This window comes from Panthera tigris, chromosome D2, assembly GCF_018350195.1.
Source record: "Panthera tigris isolate Pti1 chromosome D2, P.tigris_Pti1_mat1.1, whole genome shotgun sequence".
NCBI lineage: Eukaryota > Metazoa > Chordata > Mammalia > Carnivora > Felidae > Panthera > Panthera tigris.
Window position 1 is genome coordinate 75,734,735 of NC_056670.1, and position 23,732 is coordinate 75,758,466.

The 23,732-nt window shown below is 45.3% G+C and overlaps 1 protein-coding gene across 1 annotated transcript in view; it reads left to right on the plus strand.

Annotated features, from left to right (window-relative positions):
* The first annotated feature begins 1,827 nt into the window (after positions 1 to 1,827).
* PLPP4 (phospholipid phosphatase 4) overlaps positions 1,828 to 23,732 on the plus strand; it is a 126,216-nt gene continuing 104,311 nt past the window's right edge. Inside the window, exon 1 of the mRNA XM_042961021.1 lies at positions 1,828 to 1,930. Coding sequence (XP_042816955.1) covers positions 1,875 to 1,930 — 56 coding nt within the window. The 5' untranslated portion in view covers positions 1,828 to 1,874. The remainder of the gene's footprint in view (positions 1,931 to 23,732) is intronic.

Here is a 23,732-nt window from a genome sequence, read left to right on the forward strand (position 1 = left end):
GAGACAGAACCGTACCTCTTTCCCCCAAGTTCTTCCTTCTCCACCACACCCGACACCCCACATACCAACTGAGATACATAGTCCATTCATTAATTTGCCAAAAACTCATCAAGCACAGTGTGCCAGGCATTGGGTGTACAGAGATGGGCAAATCAGAGGAATTTGATTCCTCTGTGGGTTTTTTAAAAACTTATTTTTATTTATTTTGAGACAGAGAGAGAGAGAGAGAGAGAGAGAGAGAGAGAGACGGAGAGAGAGAGTGTGTCTCAGGCAGGCTCTGTGCTGGCATGGGGCTCGATCTCAAAACTGTGAGATCATGACCTGAGCCGAAATCAAGAGTCAGATGCTTAACCGTTGACTGAGTCACTCAGGCACCCCACTGCCTGTGGTTTTGATGTGAAGCCTCTTCCACACAGAGCTAGGATTGTTCTTCCTCTGTCTGCCTCTCTGTCCCTAGACCCTGAGATGTCTGGGCTTAGGTATCTCGGGTCTGTCATGTGTCCCCTTGGAGGCAGGGTCTGTTTGTCCTTTGCTGGTGCCAAAGCCCTCCTCCAAAGCTCTTCTCTCCACCTACTCCCCCTTTTGTCCAAAATTGAGATATGGTTCCTCATTCCCAGGGACTACCCTCTAATCCATTTCTCATACTCATAAAATCCTGGCTGGGTCTCTCCTAAAACCCATGAGATCTGGTCTCCCCAGGGACAAACTAATGGTTAGTGTGAGCTTTGTATCTTGAATGTCCATTTGGCTTAAGTTAATAAAGCTAAAGGAAATACTCGCAGTCCTGACAGGGGATGGGAAAAGCAAAGCCAAATCCCCTCTGGGCTCTGGCTTGAGGTCATGACCCCCCCAGGCCAGCAGCCAGTGGTGAAGGTCTGGCCTTTGTGAACCCTAAGGATGACACTCCTGGTCTTACTGCCCCAGGGGCTCATGGCTGACCCCAAGGGCCTGTCCTTTTCGCTTTTCACAGCGCTGCAGCCCCAAAGCTGCTGAGGGTGGGGTCGGAGGAAGCCCACCCCAGGGGCTGCCTGGCGCTGGTGGGTGGGTGAAGAGCCAGGCTCACCTTTGCCCTCAGTCCGTGTGCCAGGACTCCGGAGCCTGGCTGGCGGTTCCCGAGCGCGAAACGAAACCTACTAGGGCTCTCGGGGTGGGTGGTGGGAAGGGGGCGGGGGCAACTTTATAGACAATAAAGGGAAGAATTTCAGGTTGGCAAGGGGTAGGGAGAGCAAAAAAGCGGGAGGGAGGGTGCGGGGCTCTGCAGGAGCAGAGGGTGCCGGGGCTGCCTGGGCCTGAGAATCCCCCGGCGCGTCTCCGCCACCTGCCCACGTGCGTGCGTGCGCCGGGAGCCCGAGGCCGGTCAGCGGGAGTCGGAGGCCGAGCCCGGAGCCGCAGAGCAGCCGCAGGCGGAGACCCAGCGAGCGCGCTGCCCCGGGAGCCGAGCGCAGGGGCCGCCCACTGGCGGGGGAGCCGGGGAGCGCGCAGGGGAGGCGGCGGCGGCCGCGGAGGCGGCCGCGGCGGCGGGGCTTCCCCGGGCTTCCCCTCCCCTCCCCGGGCCAGGGCGCGGAGGCGGCGCTCGGCGCCAGGGTGCGGGGAGTCCCCAGGGCGCCCCCAGCTCGGCGCGGGGCCGCGGGGCGGGGAGCGGCGGGCGCGGCGTCCGCGAGCCCCCGGGCCCCGCGGCGGGAGGTTCGGGCCGAGCCCTCCCCAGCGCCCGCCCGCCCCCGCCCGGCGCCCGCCTCCCGCCCCCGCCCGCGGCCTGGAGCGCGCCTCCCTCGCCGCCCCGGGTCTGGCGAGCCGGCGCCGGTGGAGCTGCGGGAGCCGCCGAGAGCACCAGCCGCCGCCGCCGCCGCCGCCCCGGGAGCTGCTCCGGCCGCACCATGCGGGAGCTGGCCATCGAGATCGGGGTCCGGGCCCTGCTCTTCGGAGTGTTCGTGTAAGTAGTGGTGCGCCGCGGGCGGGGGCGCGCGGACGCGGGGACCCACGGACCGAGCGTGTCTGCGCCCCAACTTTGTTTGCGCCACCGCGTCCCTTCGGGGCCTGGATTCGAGGTCTCCTCCCCGCCCAGTGCCCGGGATGTGTCCTACGGGACCGTCCTGGTCCCCTTCCAGGGACCCTGGGCGCGGAGGGACCCACGTACGCCGGACCGAGACTCGCTCCCGCCACCCCCATCGCGCCAGGGAGCGGGACCGGCCGCCGCTCGGGTCCCCTCGCCTGCGCTTGTCGCCGGCTGCGCACCAGCTGCCCGGGGACTCAGGTTGCACCCCTGGAAGCGGGAGCGCAACCTCGCTCGCGCACTCGGGAAGTTTCTCTTTCTGTGCGATCTTCTGAGCCCGACGTTTGCAGTCCTTCCTCCTGGCCCATCTCCCATCGCCGTGCGCAGGGCCAGGCTGGATCTCCTTCCGTGGCCCTGGCCCTGGCTTTGGCGACCGGGGTGCAGGTGAGCGTTTCCCCCAGGAGACGTTTGCGGTACTTCTCTGGCTGGAAAACTGTTGCTGCGGAGGCTGGGGAAGTCGGGGGCCGCAGCCCGAGGTACGGGATCCGTACGCCCCGAGCTCAGTGCGGAGCCCTTGTCCGCTTAGGGTGCGGGCGGGCGCTAATGGGGATAGCAGCGAAATGCCTCTGGTGGCTCCGAGCGGCTGGTACCTGGAAATAACGATCTTGGAAAGAGGAAGGGGCTCCGGGCGCAGGCTCTTTTAGAGACGTCTGAACTCCAGGGCGCCTCAGGGACCCGCTATCCGCTGGCCCCCGAGGCCCAAGCAGCAGAGAGCTGTCGCCGTCTCTGCCTTTCAGATCCGAGCCTTTCACACCAGCTCAGACCCACTCCACAGCCCCCTGTGATCTCTTGCCAGGCAGGCGACGGCACCTGCGCTTGACCCTACGTTAGCTGGTCAGGTTCTCTTTGCCCCTCCACCCATGACTGTTTTCTGACACATTTGAAATATTAAAGTTGCATGAACTTTCTGGACTTGCCAGGTTCTTTTGAAAAGCCCATGCATGCAGCCATTCCAAACAGGAGGCCCCTCTCTGGATTTCTGCCCCAGTCTGGAGTCATTGATGGCAGGTGGGAGGCTGTGAGTTGACTTCTGTTTTGTGCAGCCCAGGGTATACACATGGAAAGAAAGACCCTTTCTTGCATGTTTTTCTTTACTAGGGATTAAATTCATCCACAGTATTGATTCACACCATCATAAAGGGTGATGAGTTCCCCCAGATGCAGGCAAGCCCCCTCTCCCAGCTTCTGACTAAACACTGCTGTTATTCAGTGCGAAGAAGGAATTAGAAGAACTTCAGTTGGGTTTTGATGCATTTGGAAAAAGAAAAAACACTTTTCCCTTCTCTTACTCCATCTTTCTACCTTTGGAACATATATTAAAACTAGAGATTGCTGTGTGATCAGATGGGGCCAGATCTGATTGGCAGATAGGCTAGTTCCATTATATTATTATATGATAGAAATGATAAAATAGTGTTCAGTGCACAGGATTTACCAGACGTTTGTTTGGTAAATGTGAGTGTGCGTAATGCTGAAATAAAGTGAGGTAGGCTGGTAGGCTGCCTGGTCTGATTGTTGCTGGAAATTGTCAGATAATGAAAGGGTCCAACGGTATGCAAATATTTATATTGTTTTCAGATTTCAAATAGCCCCAAAACATTTATGAGATGTTTACAGATATATGACGCTCTGTGCAGTGGCTTTGAAAATGTGATAATTACTGCTTTGTGTGCTTTTTTGCTTCCTCAAGGAACGTTATGTAAAAATCAGGCAGTTTTGTATTCTTTTCTCCAAAGTTCCCCTTTGTATTAATTAATGGGGGATCTGCCGTTACCCAAAGGGAAACATTTGGGCACTGATGGCGTTTTGGGGTGATTCCCTGATTTTCTATCATTCGGAACCAATACTGTGGAGCCAACTTGTGGCTCTTTTACCTGCAAAGACCAGCTTTGGTATCGGTGTGAGACTGCCTGGGTGGGAATCTTGGATGTTCAGATGCTGTTATCATCAGGCAGCGATAACGACTTCCGGAAGGACAGGCTAGGCGCACATAGATACAGATGACCCTTTGTTTTCGTAGATAAGCTTCTGGTGGGATAACAGAGGCTGGATTTTGGGGGAAGGTTTGTTCTTCCTTTCTCCAGCGCTGGTCTGATGGCAAGATTTCAGTGGTTTGTACCCACCTGTGCTCATGAAGGTGGTGGTCTCCATAGCTGAGTGGGTTGAGAAAATCCTTCTGGGCAAGCTGCATCCACTTTCTCTGCAGCTGGGTCCAGTGTAGCTGATAAAAGTCATCATCTGCTTCTGCTCGTTGTATGTACCCTATTTCTCAGGATAAGAGAACAATCTTTTTGAGGGGAGGGGAGACACCTTGCTTCTTTGCAAACTTGTGCCTCTGGGAGGACATCACCTGTAGATGCACCTGTTCTGTGATTATATTTTCTCTGAGTGAGAGCAAGACCCCACTGCCTGAGGCCCACATGCTCCTGTGGACTTGAAGTGAGTGCTAATGAAATGCAGTTTTGGACCTTGAGGTTGTAGGGTTATATGCTTTTCCTTTCTACTCAGGGAACCTCTTCTCTGTCTCTAGGCCAGGTTTAGTGCTGAGGTTTGGCGATTCAGGATCCCAAGAGCATGCCCTCCAGGAACCCCCCCATAGACCATCCAAGAGGTGTGCAATGTCCTTTGGGCAGCCCTGACCAAGAAGTTCAAACCACCGGGAAGAAAATTAGTAACGAGTAACACAAATCAGGGCTGGCACAGCAAGCTTAACCGAACAGGGAATAAAACGGTTAGAGGAGCCCAGTGTTTAGGAAAAATCAAAGTACAATGTGTAGCTTTGAGGCTGCATTTAGTGCTCTGAAGCTTGCCCGGAGGCCCCTTTGCTCTTACTTATGGAGTGTGGGCAGAGCAGAGAGGAGGAGCTTCAGTGGGCTTCCTCCATTTTCCTGCCACCCAAGGCTCCGGCAGATTCTGTGAGCTTGCGTGTACCTGCAAAGCCAGCACCGGACCTCGGTGAGCAAACGCAGTGTGGGTACAAGGTGGTCAGTCAACAGCCTCGCAGCCAGTGTTACACTGTTGGTAGTATATTGCCTCCAGTTCTGCTGCTGTCACCAGTACAGTAAGTGCCATTTATTGAAGGTTTATTACGTGCCAGGCAGTAATGAAGATGATCACACAGATTTAACCCTTACACACACACCACGAAGTGGGTATGTTGGCATGTGTTCACGCATGAAGAGGCCGAAGCAAAGACAGGTTAAGGAACCGCCCAAGTCACAGAGCGAATATGGGAAGCCCTGAGATCCAAATCTAGATGGTCCTTCTGCGTCATCTGGACTCTCAGTCACCTCGCTATACTGCTTCAGGAAAAATAACAGCTGGTGCGCGGCTGTCAAGGGTTGACTATGCATAAGACATTCAAACAAAGAAAGCAAGATTTAGACAGGGTAAGTAGCTGGCCTGAGGACACCCAGGTAGCAGGAGGTATAATCTGGATCTGAACAGGCAGCTGAACCCCACGTCCCACGGCCATCAGCCGCTGAGATAGAATGTGTCTGGCACCAGACTTTGGAAACTAGAGCAAAAGTGAGTGCATCCTAGAAGCGATCCCCTTACCGTGACCTATTGTCTCCAGAGAAGCAAATGAATGGCGTAGAATGATGTGTGGGAAGAGGCGTCACTCTGGTTCTCAGAGCAGACTCTTAGGATGACATTTCAAAGGGGATGGGGTGGTAGTTATGGGTCCCATGCCCTAAGAGACGGGATTAGGATATGTTACAGATTTTGCAGGGTCTCCCTTAGTCTCTGGAGCCCAGAGGGTGAGGTGTGGGGAGAGAAACTTGCAGGTCAGAACCTAATTGGTAGATTAAAGAATTGGAGGGTGTGCATACTCTCTCTTGCACCTTTTGGCCCTTGCCTCCAGGACATCAGTTCATCCGGAAAACCCTTTATTTATAGCGCTGCAGAAAGGGCTCTGGCAATAAGACAACAATCAGAAACACCGGTGGAGGGGGAAGGCGATCTACCTGTTTCACCTGTGAGCCCAGGTTCCCTGGGGTCCTCAGTCATTCTCTCCACTACCCACTCTGAGTGGCCCCCTGTCTGGGATGTCCCTCTGGGAGCTGTGGGTTGCTCAGCGAGTGGATGACATTTGCCTCAATTCAGATCAATCCTTGTCTTTCTTGGAGCACTTCCTGTGCAGGAGACCTGTCCTGGGTGCGGGGGGTGGGGGGGGGGTTGTTTGAAGAAGGAAGGCTGGGGGGGCCTCCTGGCAGCTCACAGGTTGGCCGAGCAAAAGCACACAGTGGACACTAGTGATTTTCCCCAGTGTAATCGCTTGCTTTGGAAGTTTTTCCTCCCAACGTTTTTATCATCCATCCAGGTGACAGATGCTTATTTGGCACCTTCTAGGGGCCAGCACTGTACGAGTGCTTTTCCTTCCCCTTCGTTGGTGCACTCTGGTTGGTATCATTCCAAACAGACACAGGGAAACTTGGCACCTTTGCTGGTCCAGGTGATTTGCCTGAGGGCACTGGCTGTCAGGTAGGATTTTTGGAGTAGTGACGGAAACCCCGAAGCGTCCCGTCCGGGGCTCGAGGCCAAGGACAGTTGTGGTAGTTGGAGCAAAGCGCTCAGTTTACTGAGGAGGGGTTAATTAGCCCCGGGAGGGATGGGAAGATGGGGACAGGTGCCAGGGAAGGCTGCCCAGAACTGGCACCTCACCTGAGTCTTGAGTATCCAGAAGCAGGCCCGAGGACATTCCTGTGGACAGAGTGGCCTGGAGCAAAGGCCTAGAGGTCTGGAGGCACATTTTGGATGGGGATCAGGTCTCTGGGTGTGGCCTCAGCATGGAGTGTGGGTCTGGAGGTGGCTGGTAGGAGGGGCAGGAAGTGAGTCTGGGACAGCAATGTGGGTGGCCTCAGTGCCCTGCTGGGAAGCGTGGACATTCCTTTATAAGCAGTAACTGGGGAGCCCCGGGAGATTTGAAACAAAAAAGCTTCATGGTAAGACACTTGCCTGGTGGTGGAAAGTGACAGCTCCCTCGGGCACGTAGGCCCTGTTTACGTTTGTAAGTGACAGTGCCCAGCTGCTGTGCCCCACGGTGTGTGCGCTCTGGGGGCCTGGGTCGCGGTCAGCTGTCTCCGTGGCTGGCTCCATACTGCCAGCTGTTGGATTGTGGGGGCCGGCACTGTATCATGGTCTCCTTTGCTTTCTCTGTATTCCCAGCCAGGCCTGGCCGCCAGCGTGGTCTGTGCCTCTTGAGTGCTCACCAGATTGCGTTCGATTTCTGATGGCCATTTCTGATGGTCACATAGACCCCAGGGCGATCTGCCTCAGTGCACAATGAGGCTTCCTTAAAGGTTTGCTGACCACGTGCATCAGACTTTCCTGGGGCCCAGCTCAGACTTCACTGAATCAACATATGGAATGGAGCCCTGGGAATCTGCATTTTCAACAGGGGCGCCTTCTGTCCACCACATTTGGGAACTACTGACGTGCAGCCTACACCTTCTTGTGCTGGAGGGTCTCCTCTGGTTCTTTTCTGGCTGCACAGACTACCCTTCCCCAACTCCTGCCGTCAGGTGGGGCCATATGGAACGTGGGTGTTCGACAGGTGGTGAGCTCCGGTTGGGGCAGCGTAAATTTAGTGGCCTTTAGTGGCCTGTCATTGTCCTCCTCTGCTGGGGACGAGCGTGCAGCTGTGTGTTGAGATGGCAGAACTTCTCCACGTAAGCAGAGAGACAGCTTCCCTGGAGAGTGATAGCATTGGCAGTGGACTTTGTGGGCCAGAAGGAAACTTTTTGCGTTAATGGCGATTTTGGGGATTGATTAGCTACTGTAGCACAAGTCTGTTCCATCTGGCTAATACACTTGGAATAATTTTGCTTGCTCTCTAGAAACAAAGTCATTTGAGGCAAAGTGGTATGATGAAAGACCATGGACTTTAGAGCTAGACAGGTCTATGTTTGGATTTCGGCTCTGCCACTAACCAGCAAGTTGCCTAAAATCTCCGAACCTCGATTTCTTCATGTGGGAAAGAACAATACTTACCTCACTGGATGTTAGTAGATAAGATGCTTTTTTTTTTTTTTTTTTATAACCCCTGTCCTTAAAAAAAATTTTTTTTAAATGTTTACTCATTTATTTTTGAGAGAGTGTGTGAGCGGGGGAGGGACAGGGAGAGAGACAAAGAATCTGAAGCAGGCTCCAGGTTCCGAGCTGTCAGCACAGAGGCCAATGCGGGGCTGGAATCCACAAACTGTGAGATCATGAGATCATGACCTGAGTCGAAGTTGGACGCTTAACCGACTGAGCCACCCAGGTGCCCTAGGAGATAAGGTGATTTAAGCACCTACAGTACATGGAACAAAAATTAGATGCCTTCTCCCCACTCTTGTGAATCTCTATTATGTATAGTTGGTGTCTGAGAATAGCCGTGTAGCACAGTGGTCATGACCATGGCCTTTGGCATTGGTTGCTGAGGCTTGAATCCAGATTTTGACACTTATTAGTTGCATGAGCCTTTGGGGAAAGTATTTATCCAGCTTAGATCCTTGTTTCTCCCTCTGTTCCACAGAAAAAATAGCAGTACCCATGAACGTAAGGCTTGGGAGTATTAAATGAGAGAGTATTCGGCTCATCATGGGTGCTCAGTAAATGGAAATGTTATTACCATTGTCCTTTTGTTAAGATGAATCCATAATGTACGCTAAAGAGAAACGCTGTAGGTAGCTAGCGATACTCTGATTACAAATGATTTACTACGGGATTTCTATAAACTAGTAAACTTCTTTAAATACATTTCACATGATTCCTTTTAGTCCCCGTGAGGCAAGTATGTAACTTGAGCTCATGAATGAGCTCATTCAGTGAGCCGTACCCCCATAGAGCAGCGTGGCTGGCTCGCTGTCTAATGGACGGGTGGTCCCAGTACTGTCGTTTCTCATATGTGCCTTACATTGCTGGCCGTTTACAACAGTGATTTTAGGACATCAAATCCGAAGGGGCATTAGCATAACTGCATTGGACCATGGGAAAGGAAAGTGCTGCATTCCTATCATTTTCTTCCGACACCCAGTGTCCGAAGCCCTGCGCAGGGAGTTTTCCATCAGACACCCTCCCGGGGCCCTGTCCACCCCCAGTCGGGGTGGGTGGAGTGCGGTGAGCATCTCTTCCCTCCCTGGGGAGGCTTCTGCCTTGTCATCTGATCAATGGAGCAGCCTTCTGCTTGAAATATTATTTGCCACTGTAAAGTGAGTCTGCTGAACCCAGAATTCTGAGAATTGATGATGTTCTGCCACAGGGAGATAAATGCTTATAACACGACGAAAAGGAGATCATTAGTTTCATAACTTGTAGGCAAAGTTATCTCAATTAGTTATAAAGATGATGCCTTTTATGACCCACACAAGGCTCATAAAAACACCATACCTCCCTCTAATTTTCTATGATAGTGTTCTTAAATATGAAAATCATCATAGTAATACTTGTTTCTTTAGTAAATATAACCTGTGGGCGAGTCAGAAGCACCGGTTGACAGTGCGGAGGTGGACTGACACAGAACCATACCCGCCAGTGCCATCATCAACCAAAGGCACAAAGGTGTAGAGGGGCTTGGAGATGTCCCGGGATGGACGAGCAGGAGGCACAGAGAATCTGGGAGTCTTGAGCCCAGGGATGGCCGCATCACCAGCTTTCAATATGTGACCGAAAAACTGTCCTGCAAAGGTGAGAGACTAGTTGTGATTCGGTCTCCACTGCAGCCAAAGGAGCAAGAAACAGGGTCAGAATCCGTAGGAGGAACATTTAGGTTGGTTTTCAGAAAAGTAGGCAGTCTGCCAGTCACTGGGAGACATTTCTTTTCTCCTTTTCCGAAGGGTTTTAAAAACATTTTTATGAAAGTGTTAGTTCGAACCATATGCAGTGGCTGATATTTGACTGTTTTGACCTACAAAAGCAAGAGTTTCATTTAATTCAACCTAAAAATAAAATACACAAGGAAACAAATGCATGATTTATAATTGCACAGCTTCCCAGAATACCCTCTGCCCACCAAGCCCCATTTCCCCCGCCCCCAGGGTTCAGTTCTGAGCTCCATACAAATGGAATCATACAGCAGGTACTTTTTCATACGGCTGCTTTGCTCAGCGTGTTTTTGAGATTTATCCATGTTGTACTTAGTTGTAGTTTGTTAATTCTTATTGCCATAGAGCTTTCATGGCATGACTTGCCTCTTGCTTTACTCATTTTGCTGTTTATGGATATTGGGGTTATTTGTGATTTGGGCTAATGCTGTTATTGTCTGTCTTCTTTCTTTCTTTCTTTCTTTCTTTGTTTCTTTCTTCCTTTCTTTTTTTTCGTGAACATATTTGTAATTGCTGTTGGGTATATACCTAGGAGTGGAAATGCTAGGTTGTTATTCACTTGAGGTTTTTAAAGAAGGATTTGGCCTTTCTTTGTCTAGCTCCGCTTCTGAATTAGGGATGTGTGCTGCTTTAATCTCCATCTGTTGAGCAGTTACTTTGTGAAAGCCCGTGGTGGCCCTGAATGCCCCAAAGAAGCCACGAGCTGGGTCCACTCTACAGGCAGGCAGGCAGGCAGGCAGGCAGGCAGCCTGGCCACCGTAGTCAGTGCAAGGGCTTTGGAATTATTTTCTGACTGCTGATTGCAAGGGTGTGCCCTAGCTTCCTCATCTGTAAAGTGGGGATAAGAAATAACACCTGCCAGGGGGCTGTAAGGATGAAATGATGTGTAACAGGTGCCGGCTACAAAGCTGGCACATAGTGGTAAAGCCACTCTGTGTCCCTGGCTCCATCATGCTTCCTGTGGGCAGGTGGAGATGAAGGTGAGTGAAAACCCCCCCTAATATCACAACGTAATAATAAGAAGAAGAATGCAGCTCTTAGCACCACAGGAGAGCTGCGCCTTGAACTACAATTTCAGAAGTCTGGGGGAAGCATTCTGAATAATCATCCAAGAAATCACTGACAAAATGAAAAGACCAATACCTATGTACGTGTCAGTATCTTTTCATTGACCTGTATCTCCACTTCGGTTACAGAGGGAGGAAAGGAGACGAGCTTTAACACGTACTGTAGATCAGCTTTGTTCTTGGCACTTGTCAGACCTTAGATGATTTCATCTTTGCAAGTCCCCCCCCCCCCCCCCCGCCACAAGAGGTGATATTGTTGTCCTGATTTACACAGTAAAGAGTTAACACTCCTCATATACAGAAAGCTCTTGCCAATCAATGAGAAAAGAGCAGAGCTCTTAAAGAGAAAAGTGGGCAGCAGAACTAACAGGGAACTAGTGATACAAATAGCCAATGCACCTTTATAAATCTGTGATTTCCATAGAAAGGCAAAATATCCATCTGAAAGCAGCAAAATGACATTGCATATAGATCAGCACACACTTTTTATTTTGCTGGGACCAAAGAATGTGGAGCCATTGAAATTAGTAACATAGACGACTATTTGTTGACTTGCGGAAGATACCCATAAATTGTGAAGTGGTAAAAAGTAGGTTATGTAAGTGTGCACGATGCTACTTTCATATGGTAATGTAATGAAATCAGTTTGTGTTGATATCTATAAGGAAAATCGCTATAAAGATATACAACAAAATTGTAACAGTGGTTATTTTAGCTGATGGAATGATATAATATTTGCTTTTTTCTTCATGCTATTTATTGTCTACATTATTTTACAGTAAACATTTATTACCTTCATATAGAATCAGAAAAATCAATGTAGAAGTTTCCTGTTATGGGGAGGGGAAGAACCTAATGAAATATTCTTAGATGGGGCTGTGTGATCTTTTTGTGATTGCTTTAGACATATCTGTAGTGGGAATGTGTCAAAAATCAACCTTTCTATATTTAACATCAACTAAAATATTGAAAGGAAAACCAGAAGGTAAAGATTAACACCCAGATGTGCCAGGCTGTGGTGAAACAGATGTGATCTGAGGATGCAGGTGGAAATGTAAATGGACATAAGCCTTTAAAGAAATTTTTTTTAACGCGTATTCATTTTTGATAGAGATGGAGCATGAGTGGGGGAGGGGCAGGGAGAGAAGGAAACACAGAATCTGAAGCAGGTTCCAGGCTCTGAGCTGTCAGCACAGAGCCCGACGCAGGGCTTGAACCCACTCATGAGATGGTGACCTGAGCCGAAGTCGGCCGCTTAACCCACTGAGCCCCCCAGGCACCCTGGACATAAGCCTTTTGAAGAGTGGTATTTCAGTGCATAGACAGACAGACCTGAAATTATTCCTGTCCTTTGACTTAGAAGTGTTAGAAAAATATGTTGAGGCACTGATGTAGAGATACAAAAATATCCTCATGTGTAAGATGTTCACTGCTGTGTTCCATAAAAGCAAATATATTTGTCAAATAAAACTAAAATAAAAGTCAAATGGTCAACACTGGAAGAATAGTTTGATAAATTACGGACACGATAAATTGGCTATTAAAACGATAATTTTGAAAATTGGGAAGAAACATGGTAACATTTTATGATGTAGTAGTTAAAGGGAAAAAGGACTCTCCAAAAATAGATGTCAGAGTTAAACTGTGGGCAGCATGTTTGATTTGGGCAAATATTAGAAAGGATTTTACACAGAAGAGCATGTATGTAGTGGGAATGAATGTTTCTCTTCACTTAAACATTTTCTTTAAGATGATGAAATAGTTAGGGGCGCCTGGGTGGCTCAGTCGGTTGAGCGTCTGACTTCAGCTCAGGTCATGATCTCTCGGTTCGTGAGTTTGAGCCCCGTGTCGGGCTCTGTGCTGACAGCTCAGAACCTGGAGCCTGGTTTGAAGTCTGTGTACCCACCTCTCTCTGCCCCTCCCATGCTCATGCTCTGTCTCTCCCTGTCTTTCAATAATAAGTAAACATTAAAAAAAATTTTTTTTAAGATTATGAAGTAGTTGGAAAAATTGAAACAACAGAGAAGGGTAAGGATGGCTTACCTCTCTCAGGACTGCTTCACCTCTCTGCCCGTTCATTCCCTTCACTTTTTAAAGTCAAACTTTTAAACAATGTGTACTCTTTTGTGGGACTATGTTGCCTGGCACATTTCTGAGATTCATCTATGTTGTCCTCAGTTGTAGTTTGTGTGTGTGTGTGTGTGTGTGTGTGTGTGTGTGTACATAAAATATACATTTTGAATATATTATGTATTTACACATAATAAAAATATAGGTAAATATAAAATAAAATAAATAAAAGTTTAATAAAAACTGAGACACCCTGACAAATTTTTTTTTTTTACTTAATTTAGATCTACTTGATTCTTTTTATTGGCTGTGGGTATTTCATCATATTAACCTACTCAGGGAATTTTAGGGTGTTTTCATGTCTCAGTACAACAGGCAACATTGCAATTGTGCTTACCCTGTAGTGCACCTGTTAAAGTATTGCTGTGATAAGCTTTTGCAAACGAAATTTCATGGTCAAAGACCATGTGTGTTTTAAATTCTGATGGATGTTGCTCAGTTGTCCATCCAAAGGGCTGGCTGTCCATGTTTACATTCTGGTTTTCGATATCCTTGCCAATGCTGGGTGTTGGTAATGTTTTATATTTGTACCGTAGGACAGAATATAACATTTGCATCTTTTCATTGTGTATTGGCAATTTTTATTTCCTTTTTAAAATTAGGTTTTAATTTTGGGGTGCCTGGGTGGCTCAGTTGGTTAAGCATCCGACTTTGGCTCAGGTTATGGTCTCACAGTTCATGAGTTCAAGTCCCACATTTGGCTCTGTGCTGACAGCTCAGAGCCTGGAGCCTGCTTCAGATTCTGTGTCTCCCTCTCTCTCTGCCCCTCTCCTGTTCATGCTCTGTCTCTCTCTCTCTCTGTCTCTCAAGACTAAAGAAATGTTAAAAAAAATTTAAATTAATTTTAATTCCATTATGGTTAATATATAGTGTTATATTAGATGCAGGTATACAATATAGTGATTCAACAATTTCATATATCACCCAGTACTGATCAGGACAAGTGCACTTCTTAATCCCCATCACCCATTTCACCCATCCCCCACTCATCTTCCCTCTGGTGACCATCTGTTTGCTCTCTGTAGTTAAACATCTGTTTCTCAGTTTGTCTCTCTCTCTCTCTCTCTCTTTTTCCTTTGCTTGTTTATTTTGTTTCTTAAATTCCACATGTATGTGAAATCATATGGTATTTGTCATTCTCTGACTTATTTCACTTAGCATTATACTCTCTAGTTCCATCCACATCGTTGCAAATGGTGAGATTTCATTCTTTTTATGGTTGAATAATATTCCATTGTGTATGTGTATATATATACACACATATATAAACACACATACACACACACACACATCTTTTTTATCCAATTCATCTATTGATTGACACCTGGGTTGCTTCTATAATGTGGCTATTGTAAATAATGTTGCTATAAATGGGTACATGTATCCCTTTTCAGTTAGTGTTTTTATATTTTTTTGGGTAGATACCCGGTAGTGCAATTACTGGATCTGTTTTTAACTTTTTAAGGAACCTTCAGTCTATTCCACAGTGGCTGCACCAGTTTGCATTCCCACCAACAGTGCACAAGGGTTCCTTTTCCTCTATCCTTGCCAACACTCGTTTCTTGTGTTTTTGAGTTTAACTGTTCTGACAGGTGTGAGGTGATATCTCATTGTGGTTTTGATTTACATTTCCCTGACAGTGAGTGATGTTGAGCATCTTTTCATGTGTCTGCTGGCCAATTTGTATTTCTTTAGTGAAATATCATTTCCCTTAATCCATGCTTCATCTTACTGAAGTGTAGGAGTGCTTTATGCCTTAAAGATATGAATCTTTTCTTTCATATGTTGCAGCTATCTTCTCTGTGTCTGTGGTTGACTTTTAAATTTCTTTGCAGTTTCTATTATGCACACATTTTAATTTTTGTGTAGTTAAATCTGTCAGTCTTTCCCTTTATGGTTTCAGAGTTTCTGTCCTATTTAGAAAGTCCTCTTTCATCTAAAATAGAAACGTTCTGTATTGTCTAGTATTTGATGCTTTGTTCTTTAATTTTAATTCTTTAACGTATCAGAAATTTATTTTTATGTATGGAGTGAGGTAGAGGATTTTAAATTGCTGTTTCTGTATAGTTTTCAGTTGTGGAGTAGACATTGTCTTCTCCGTGATACCGTTACCAGTTACAGATTCCCATATGTCCATGGAATTGCAAGTGAATCTTGTTGCAATTTCAATTCTAAGATATATGGCGCCTTACCTCTGGGAACCAACATAGCATGGAGGTTAAGACTGCAAGCTCCAGAGTCAGGATGGCTGAGTTCAAAGCACTAATCTTCTGTTACTATCTGTGTGAACTTGGAAGTTGCTTTATCTCTCTGTGCTTTAGTTCCCTGGTCTTAATAATGATATGGATAATAGTGGATACTAATAATAATAATGGATAATGGTGCAGTAATTTCATTGTATTGAGATCAGAGAGAGCGGCTTGTGCAATTTTTGTGTTTCATAACTTGTTCTGATTTTCTGTGTGGCCACATATGTGGTCAATTTTTTGTAAATTTATATAGCTTGAACATAATGAATAGTTTGTGTTTGATAGGTACAAAGCTCTAAATATATTAAAGCAAGCTGACTATACTATTCAAATCCTCTATATTCTTACTATAAAAAAATTCATTCTTTATAATTTGGTCTTTTTTTAAAAAAAGTAATCTCTACCCACAACATGAGGTTGAAACTCATGACCCTGAGATTAAGAGTAGCATGCTGTACCAACTGAGCCAGCCATGTGCCCCTAACTTGGTCTTTTTAACGTGAAGATATGCTCTCTCTCAAACTATGGTAATTAAAGCATTTACATTTTTGGAAGAAGTAACTAATATTTTGTCATACTACTGCCAGCTTATTCTCTGTTTTATTTTTGTGGTGCTTCATTTTGCTTTTTTACCCCCTAATTTCTTGCGTTTAGCTGAATAGCTCAAGTTTTCTTTGCCACCCTTCTTTTTTTCCTTTAGTGATTTGGAGGTCAGAATTCCTATGTCTGCATTTCAGATTAGTATTCTTAAATTTTATCTCCCTCTGATAAAGCTTTTATCATTAAGAAGTTTTCATCTTTGTGTTAATATTACTTATCTTGAAGTACACTTTATCTAATACAAGATATAGCTAGCTACATTATCTTTTTTGAGGGTAATGCCTGCATAGAATATATTTTCCATCCTTCTACTTTCAACCTACCTGTATTTTATGTTTAATGTGTGTGTCTTATAAACAACATTTAGTTGTACCTTTTAATTTTATCCAGTATGGCCAATCTCTGCCATTTATTTCAAGTGGTTAAGCCATTTACATTTAATGCAATTATTGATGTGGTTGAGTTTAAGTCTACCATCTTATTTGTTTTTTATTTGTCCTGTTATTTGTTCCTTTTTTCTCTTTTCTTTAAAATTTTTTTAATGTTTATTGTTGAGAGAGAGAGAGAGAGAGACAGAGAGACAGACAGTGTGTGAGTTGGGGAGGGGCAGAGAGAGAGGGAGACACAGGATCAGAAGCAGACTCCAGGCTCTGAGCTGTCAGCACAGAGCCCGACGCAGGGCTCGAACCCAGGAACTGCAAAATCATCACCTGAACTGAAATTGGACGTTTAACAGACTGAACCAGTCAGACACCTCTCTTTTCTTTTAGATTAACATTTGTTAATATTCCATTTTATCTCCTTTATTGTAGTTTTAGCTACACCTCTTCAAAAATTTTAGTAGTTTCTCTAGAGATTACAATATGCATTTTTTACTTGTCACCATTAAGTCAATATTTCAAACAGATTTCAAATACAGCATAAAATACAGCATAAAAACATTATGACAGCATACTTTCATTTCTTCCCTTATGCCTTTGAAATACTGTCATAGATTTCACTTCTATGTATGAATCACATAAAACATTTGTTTTTGTCTTAAACAGTCCATATACCTTTATAGAAATTACATTGAAAGTATTTACCCACATACTTAGCATTTCCAATGTTCTTTGTTATTTCTTTCAGATTTAGTGTTTTCCTTTAGGATTATATCCCTTCAGCCTGAAGAACTTCCTTTAGCTTTTCTTTTTTCTTTTTTTAATTTTTTTAACATTTACTTATTTTTGAGAAAGAGAGAGAGTGAGCGAGTGAGTGGAGGAGGGATACAGAGAGAGGGAGACACAGAATCCGATGCAAGTTCCAGGCTGTAAGCTGTCAGCACAGAGCCCGACGCGGGGCTTGAACTCACAAACTGTGAGATCATAACCTGAGCCAAAGTCAGATGCCTAACCGACGGAGCCACCCAGGTGCCCCCCTTTAAGCTTTTCTTGCAGGGCAGATTTGCTAGAAATAGGTTCTCTTGGACTTTGTTCTATTGGGATTATCTTTATTTTACTTTATTTTTGAAAGATACTTTTGTTGGATGTAGAATTCTAGGTTAACAGTTTTCTTTCAGCTATTTAGAGATGGCTTTGATTGTAGATTCCATTCTTTCTGATGAGAAGTCAGCTGTCTTTGTTATTGTTGCTTTCCTGAATGTCATGTGTTTTCCCCTCTGGCTGCTTTTAAGAATTTCTCTTCACCTTTGGTCTTCTGCAGTTTGACTATGATGTGTCTAGGTTGGTCTCATTGTACATTTCCTGCTTGGGTTCATGGAGATTCTCAGAGCTATGGTTTGATGTCTTTCATCAGTTAAATATTAATAAGACATTAATATTTTTTCTGCCCCATTTTCTCTCTCTGTTTCTTTTGGTTTTTCATTTACATAGATATTAGTTTTATTTTATTTTATTTTTATTAAAACTTTTTTTAATGTTTATTTTTGAGAGAGAGACAGAGTGTGAGTGGGGGAGGGGCAGAGAGAGAGGGAGACACAGAATCTGAAACAGGCTTCAGGCTCTGAGCTGTCAGCACAGAGCCAGATGCAGGGTTCAAACCCACAAACCACAAGATCATGACCTGAACTGAATTCTGACACTTAACTGACTGAGCCACTCAAGCACCCTTATTAGACAGTTTTATATTATTCCACAAGTCTTGGAATGCTGTGTTCTATTTTATTTTTGTTATTTCTTTCTTCCCTGTGGCTCAATTTAAGGTAGTTTCTATTGGTTTATCTTCAAATTCACCAATTCTTTATTTTCTACTATGTCTATTCTGCTGCTAAGCCCATACAATAAATGCTTTATTTCAGTTCATTTTTTTCAAGTTTAGAATTTCCATTTGATTCTTTTTTAGAGTTTTAGTTTCTTTGCTGATGTTTTCCACTTGTTCATTCTATTCTTCTTTCCCTATAATCTTTTAATGTATTTATAACAGAAAGTCCTTTTCTGCTAATTGTAACATCAAGGTGATCTATGGTTCTGATTTTTTTTTCCTGATGATTATGGGTCACATTTTACTGCTTCTTTTGTATGTGTGGTAATTTTTTATTGCATATTGGAGCTTATGAATCATACATTATGGAGACGATAGATCATTATTGTCTGCCAAAGAGTGTTGAGGTTTGTTCTTGCATGAAGTTAATTTATTGCTGGGTCGCCTTCATCCTTAGAATCTTGGTTCTAGGCTATGTTTGTATAAGTCTATCTTGGTTTTGCCTTTGATCCTAGGGTACATCCTTTAGTTCTGGGAGGTGCTTTTTATTACTATAATTTGGCTCTTCTGAGGTTTCAGTAGAAAGGCGAACTTGGAAAAACTTCAACTCCAAACTCTATCTCCTGGCACTGGCTAGCTGCTGGAATTTCCTGTTTTACTTTTAGACCGTGGCTGTTACTTTCCAGTGGGATCCTTGGAGTCCTGTCCTGCACATTGCAATGTCTGAGTTACCCAGTAATTTGAAGGGAATTTGTACACAGAATTTTGGGTTTCCCTTCTCTGGCTAAACTCTTTTTCAGGGAGGTCTCATGTGTGTTGTATTATCCGGTATTTTATTTCCACTTGCTTTCTCTTTTCCATAGTTTTTCTCCCCCGCTCTTCTGCTTTACTGATGGACGCTCCTGGAGGCTCTAAAACCTGGCTATGGATTTCTTAATGTTTTCTTTCTTTTCAGTTGTGTTTTTTGAGAGGGAAGAGAGACAAAGTGAATGGGTTGCATCAGCCATCTTGAATTAGATACCTCTTTAAATAGATTTTTCAATTTTTTCGTGGACACAGTGTTTATGTTTTTTAGTATACAAAATTATATTTTAAAAATTCACTGATTCTTACTTTTACCTGTGAATATTTTTATGGCTTTTGGAGTCATCATTCAAGTGACCTCTCCTTTATGTATCTAAAGTCCTACCTATTTTCTAAGACTTGGCTCAGAATTTGCTTTTCTCTGTTACCTTGTCTGAGCATATCAGCCCTGAATGAATGTACGTGATATTGATGACAGTGTTATATAGAAGGTCCCTGCTTATCTTTTTATTTAATGATGGAAATACTTGGTTCCTGAATGTGTTGTGCTTTAATTCAGTTTTGTGGACCAGTGCAAAGATTTTCAGCCATGGAATGAGAACATATTAAATTGGACTTTAAACATATGAACAGCTTACTCACGGAAAATCGTGTGAAACACAGATGCCTTGCTTTGATTTTTTTCCTAACACAAAAGATCCTTTTACTGTTTGCTGGAAGTAGCAAACTGTGGTGGTTTGACGATGACGAAGATGACGATGATGTTAGTGATGATAATTCATATTTATTGACCACTTACTATATGCCAGGCACTTTGCTCCTGTGAGATAAGAATTTTATAATTTTTCATATTTTTGGATGAGAAAACCAAGGCTTAGAGAGGTTAAAGAATGTGCCCAGTGTCACACTGTTAATAAGCAAGATGAAATGCTTTCCGTGAAACATTTAAATTGAGTATTTTATGAGTTGGAACAATTCAGAGCAGATTTGGGTGGGGGTGGGGAAGAGGAGGGACTGGTAGTGAGGCTTCCTGATAATGAAATGACCCTGACAACCTCTGCGAAATCATGGACATGAAGGGGATAGACACACGACGAGCAAATGGAATGTTGACATTTTACTGGAAGGCACCGCCGAGTGAATTATATTATACCCAGTGTCTGGCCTGACCTGGCTCTAGGCGTTGTCTCATCCATCACCCTCTGCCTTGTTTCCCAGAGGTCCTTACTGAGATCCTCCTTGTTGTTCAGGGGCAGAGCTGAGTCTAGAACCTCCGTCTCTTGACTCCTGGCCCCACAGGCTGCTGTAGCAGGTGACTTCCTTTGCTTCTCTTGAGGCGTCAGTTCTGCACGTTAGGGCTCATCCTTTCAAAATCCTGTTGGCATCATTTGAATGCAGCTCTGTTTCTAGACAGCCTCTGTAGGGCAGCTAGTGAGGAGAGCTGCTTTTTATCAAAACAAACTCTTGCTCAAAAGGAAATCCCAGCGTCTCCTTTTCCTCACCAACGTCCAGGTATCAGAGGAATAAATTCTAGAAATCTAATGGACGGCATAGTGACTGTAATTAACAGTACTGTGTTATGTATCTGAAAGTTGCGAAGAGAGTAAATATTTTTTAAAGTTTATTTTGAGAGAGAGAGAGAGAGAGAGAGCGCGAGTGCATGAGCAAGGGAGGGGCAGAGAGAGAGGGAGAGAGAATCCCAAGCAGGCTCCTTGCTGTCAGCCCAGAGCCTGATGCCGGGCTTGAACTCACAAACTGCAAGATCATGAGCTGAGCCAAAATCAAGAGTCGGACGCTTAACCAATAGAGCCACCCGGGCACCCTACAAAGAGAGTAAATCTTAAATCTTCTCATCACAAAAAAGCAATGGTGGTTGAGCGCCATGATGGAGGTGTTAACTCACACTGTGGCAGTAATCCCTTTGTAGTATTTAAGTGCATCACACCAATACATCACACACCTTAAACATACACAGTGTCAATTAGATCTCAGTAAAGCTTTTCAAAAAAGAAGTCCTGACAGTTCTCCTACATGTATTTGCCACACCTCTGCACCACGTGTAGGAAAGACGTGTCCACAGGCCCAGAGCATGCGAGGTGACAGGTGAGTCCTGCCTTTGAGCGCTGTCCTCTCCTCGTGGTCTCTTTGACCTGCAGTTGCCTGTGGACATTGTTTTAAGTATCAGGAAGAGGGATGGACCTGAAGTTCAGGGGTGGGTGTTTCTGGAGGGGTTTTCTTTGTAAAGCCCAGCTTTGAAAACTGGAGGGCAGCCCTTGTCACACTGAGAATACCTGCATTTGGGGCAGAATATTTGCGGATGGTGACACATCATTTTCCTTGGTCCCATTCCCTTGTCCTGGGAGCAGAGGTAGATGACTTGGGGGTGGAGACTCCACTCCCCTCCCTTAAGATGGTGCAGGAATCACCTCTACGCCTTCAGGAGCATTGGCAGTGCATTGACTATGTCCCATTGTGTGAGATGCCGAGCCGGGCCCGGGAACAAGAACCGAATGCCACAAGCCCGCCTCACTAGCCAGAGTCGCGTCAGCGGCAGAGAGCAGGGTCCTTGGAGATCGGGATGCCGTGGGGCCAGTCTTCTTGGCATGGAGGACTGGCAGAGCAGGAGGGCTTGCCAGGAGTTTGGGGGTCCAGTGGGGTTGGGGTTTGGGTGGTAAGAGCCACAGCACCCAGAGGTGGGACGCAAAACTGAGTGGAGGACGTCGGGGAGCAGCTTTGTCTGGGGCCAGCTGTGCCCTCCTTTGTGCAGACCTTGCTTCTGGGTCTCCAGCCCCGGGGCCTGCCTTTTGAATTGATTTTGCAGGAATAGCTTCTTTCCTTTTGAATGCTTCCTCTGTGCCAGGTGAGATTCTTTTTTAAAAAAATTATGATTATTATAAGCCCATTTAATTCATCTTAAGAAAATCTAAAAAGTAAAAATTGATGCCTGAAATCAGAATATTCATGGTGAGTGTGACCTCATTAATGGATGTATTAAGAACTGTATTCTTCAACATCAGAGAGAGTGTATTTACCTTTGCAAAAAAAAAAAAGAAAAGAAATTCAACAGGGGTAGCCTGAGAACAGCATAGTCTAATAATTTCACTGACTACATTTTTCATTGTCAAATGAGTTTTGCAAAATATAGTCTACCTGTTATTGTTCCACATCACCGTTTTGGATGACCTAGAGAGTTCTCTTTGTAAAACAGTGGAATGGTCTGATATAGGATATTTAAAAGAAAGGCAGTTTTGTTACTTTACGGAAATTCAGGAATAGCAATCCTAAATTCACACTGTGCACGCAGGTGAGTTTCTTATGCTTTGTGTGCAATGAGCTCGTCTGGTCCTTCCGACACCAGCATGAAGTGAATGCTGTTAACTTTCTCACTTTTTGGGAGGGGAAGTGCAGGGAGGGGACAGTGATCTGTCTGTGGTCATTTCTATAAGGGGCAGAGGTAGAACGGGGGTCCAGGCCTGCCTGGCTCCATAGCTCTCTGTTCCCATTGCTGTGTTGCTGGGGTTGGGTGGGGATGATCTCTTTGTCCCCAGCTGCCCACCCTCTGGCCTCCTGTGCACCGTGCCTGCAGTGGATCTTGGTCATAACAAACCCATGGTCAGGAGCAGTTGAGCCTAGTGCCTAGAGGATCCCAGGATCTGGAGCCCCAGACCCCCTGGCATCAGATGCTGCTCGACCTCTGCTTGAATTACTTCAACCTCTCCTTCCTCAGTTTATGAATCTGCAAAGTAGGGAGAAAAATTGTACCTGTTGGAAACTGTCAGAGAATAAATTCTAGCAGGGTGATGCCTGGCATACAGGGAGCTCTCCATAAATAAAAGCCATCGTCATCAAAATGGCTGGTGTTCATCTAGAACTTTCCCTACCCTTCTTTTGGCCCCATCTTTACCCCATCTTGCCTGTGAGAACCATGTGTTTATAAGGTAAACCTGTCTTCATTTACCATAATCCTTGTTTCTTTCTTGAACAAGTGGAACCTTTCTCTGGATGTTAGCAGGCAGTATTGGAAAGCAGTGCAGCTTTAGGAATAGCCAACATAAAAAGCATCAAGAGCCTTGGATGAAGCTTGATTAATTATCTGTGTACTTTATGCCTGAAATGCGAATCATGGTTTTCATTTTCCTCTCAAGAACGTGAGCTCCCTGCTTTGAATTAATCCAGGAGAGCAGTGTTTTAAAAAATTTCCCTACTGCTTTGTCAGCACTTAGAATTACTGCCTGAGGGTTTTCTTTTTCCCTTCTCAGAGAATCTAAAGGCAGGTTGAATACTTTTTGGATTAAATTTAATTAGTTTAAGTTTGGAAAAAAAAAAAAAAAGAAAAAAAGAACAGAACTTTGTGAAGGTTGTGCTCCAGAAAGAAGTGTTTCCCTTGTCATTTTTTGTTTGTTTGTTTGTTTCTGAGGTGTTTTGAAAACCACTCTGGGTTTTTCTGCTGGCTGTGTTGGAAATCATGAGCCCCTGCTCACGGGAAATCAGAAAGCAGGTCTCACTCTGGAGTGAACCGTGTTCAGTTTCACAGTGAATGGAGTCAAATCCTAAGAACAAATCCAGGTGAGATACAAATGAGTGCAGGTATAATTTTGACATTTGCCTTGCTCCACTACAAGCATCGTGAGAGGAGGGCTTTGACTTTTGTGTTCACCACTCTCCCTCCCACTGCTGATGTGGCTAGCACATAGTAGGTGCTCAGGAAATAGTGAGCAAAAGACGTAGCTGTAGTGAGGTGACTTCAGATGACGGTCTGCCTACTAGAGGAAGGAACTCTTCCAGTTGGCATATCCTGGGCCTACAGACAGGAAGATGAGGTCAA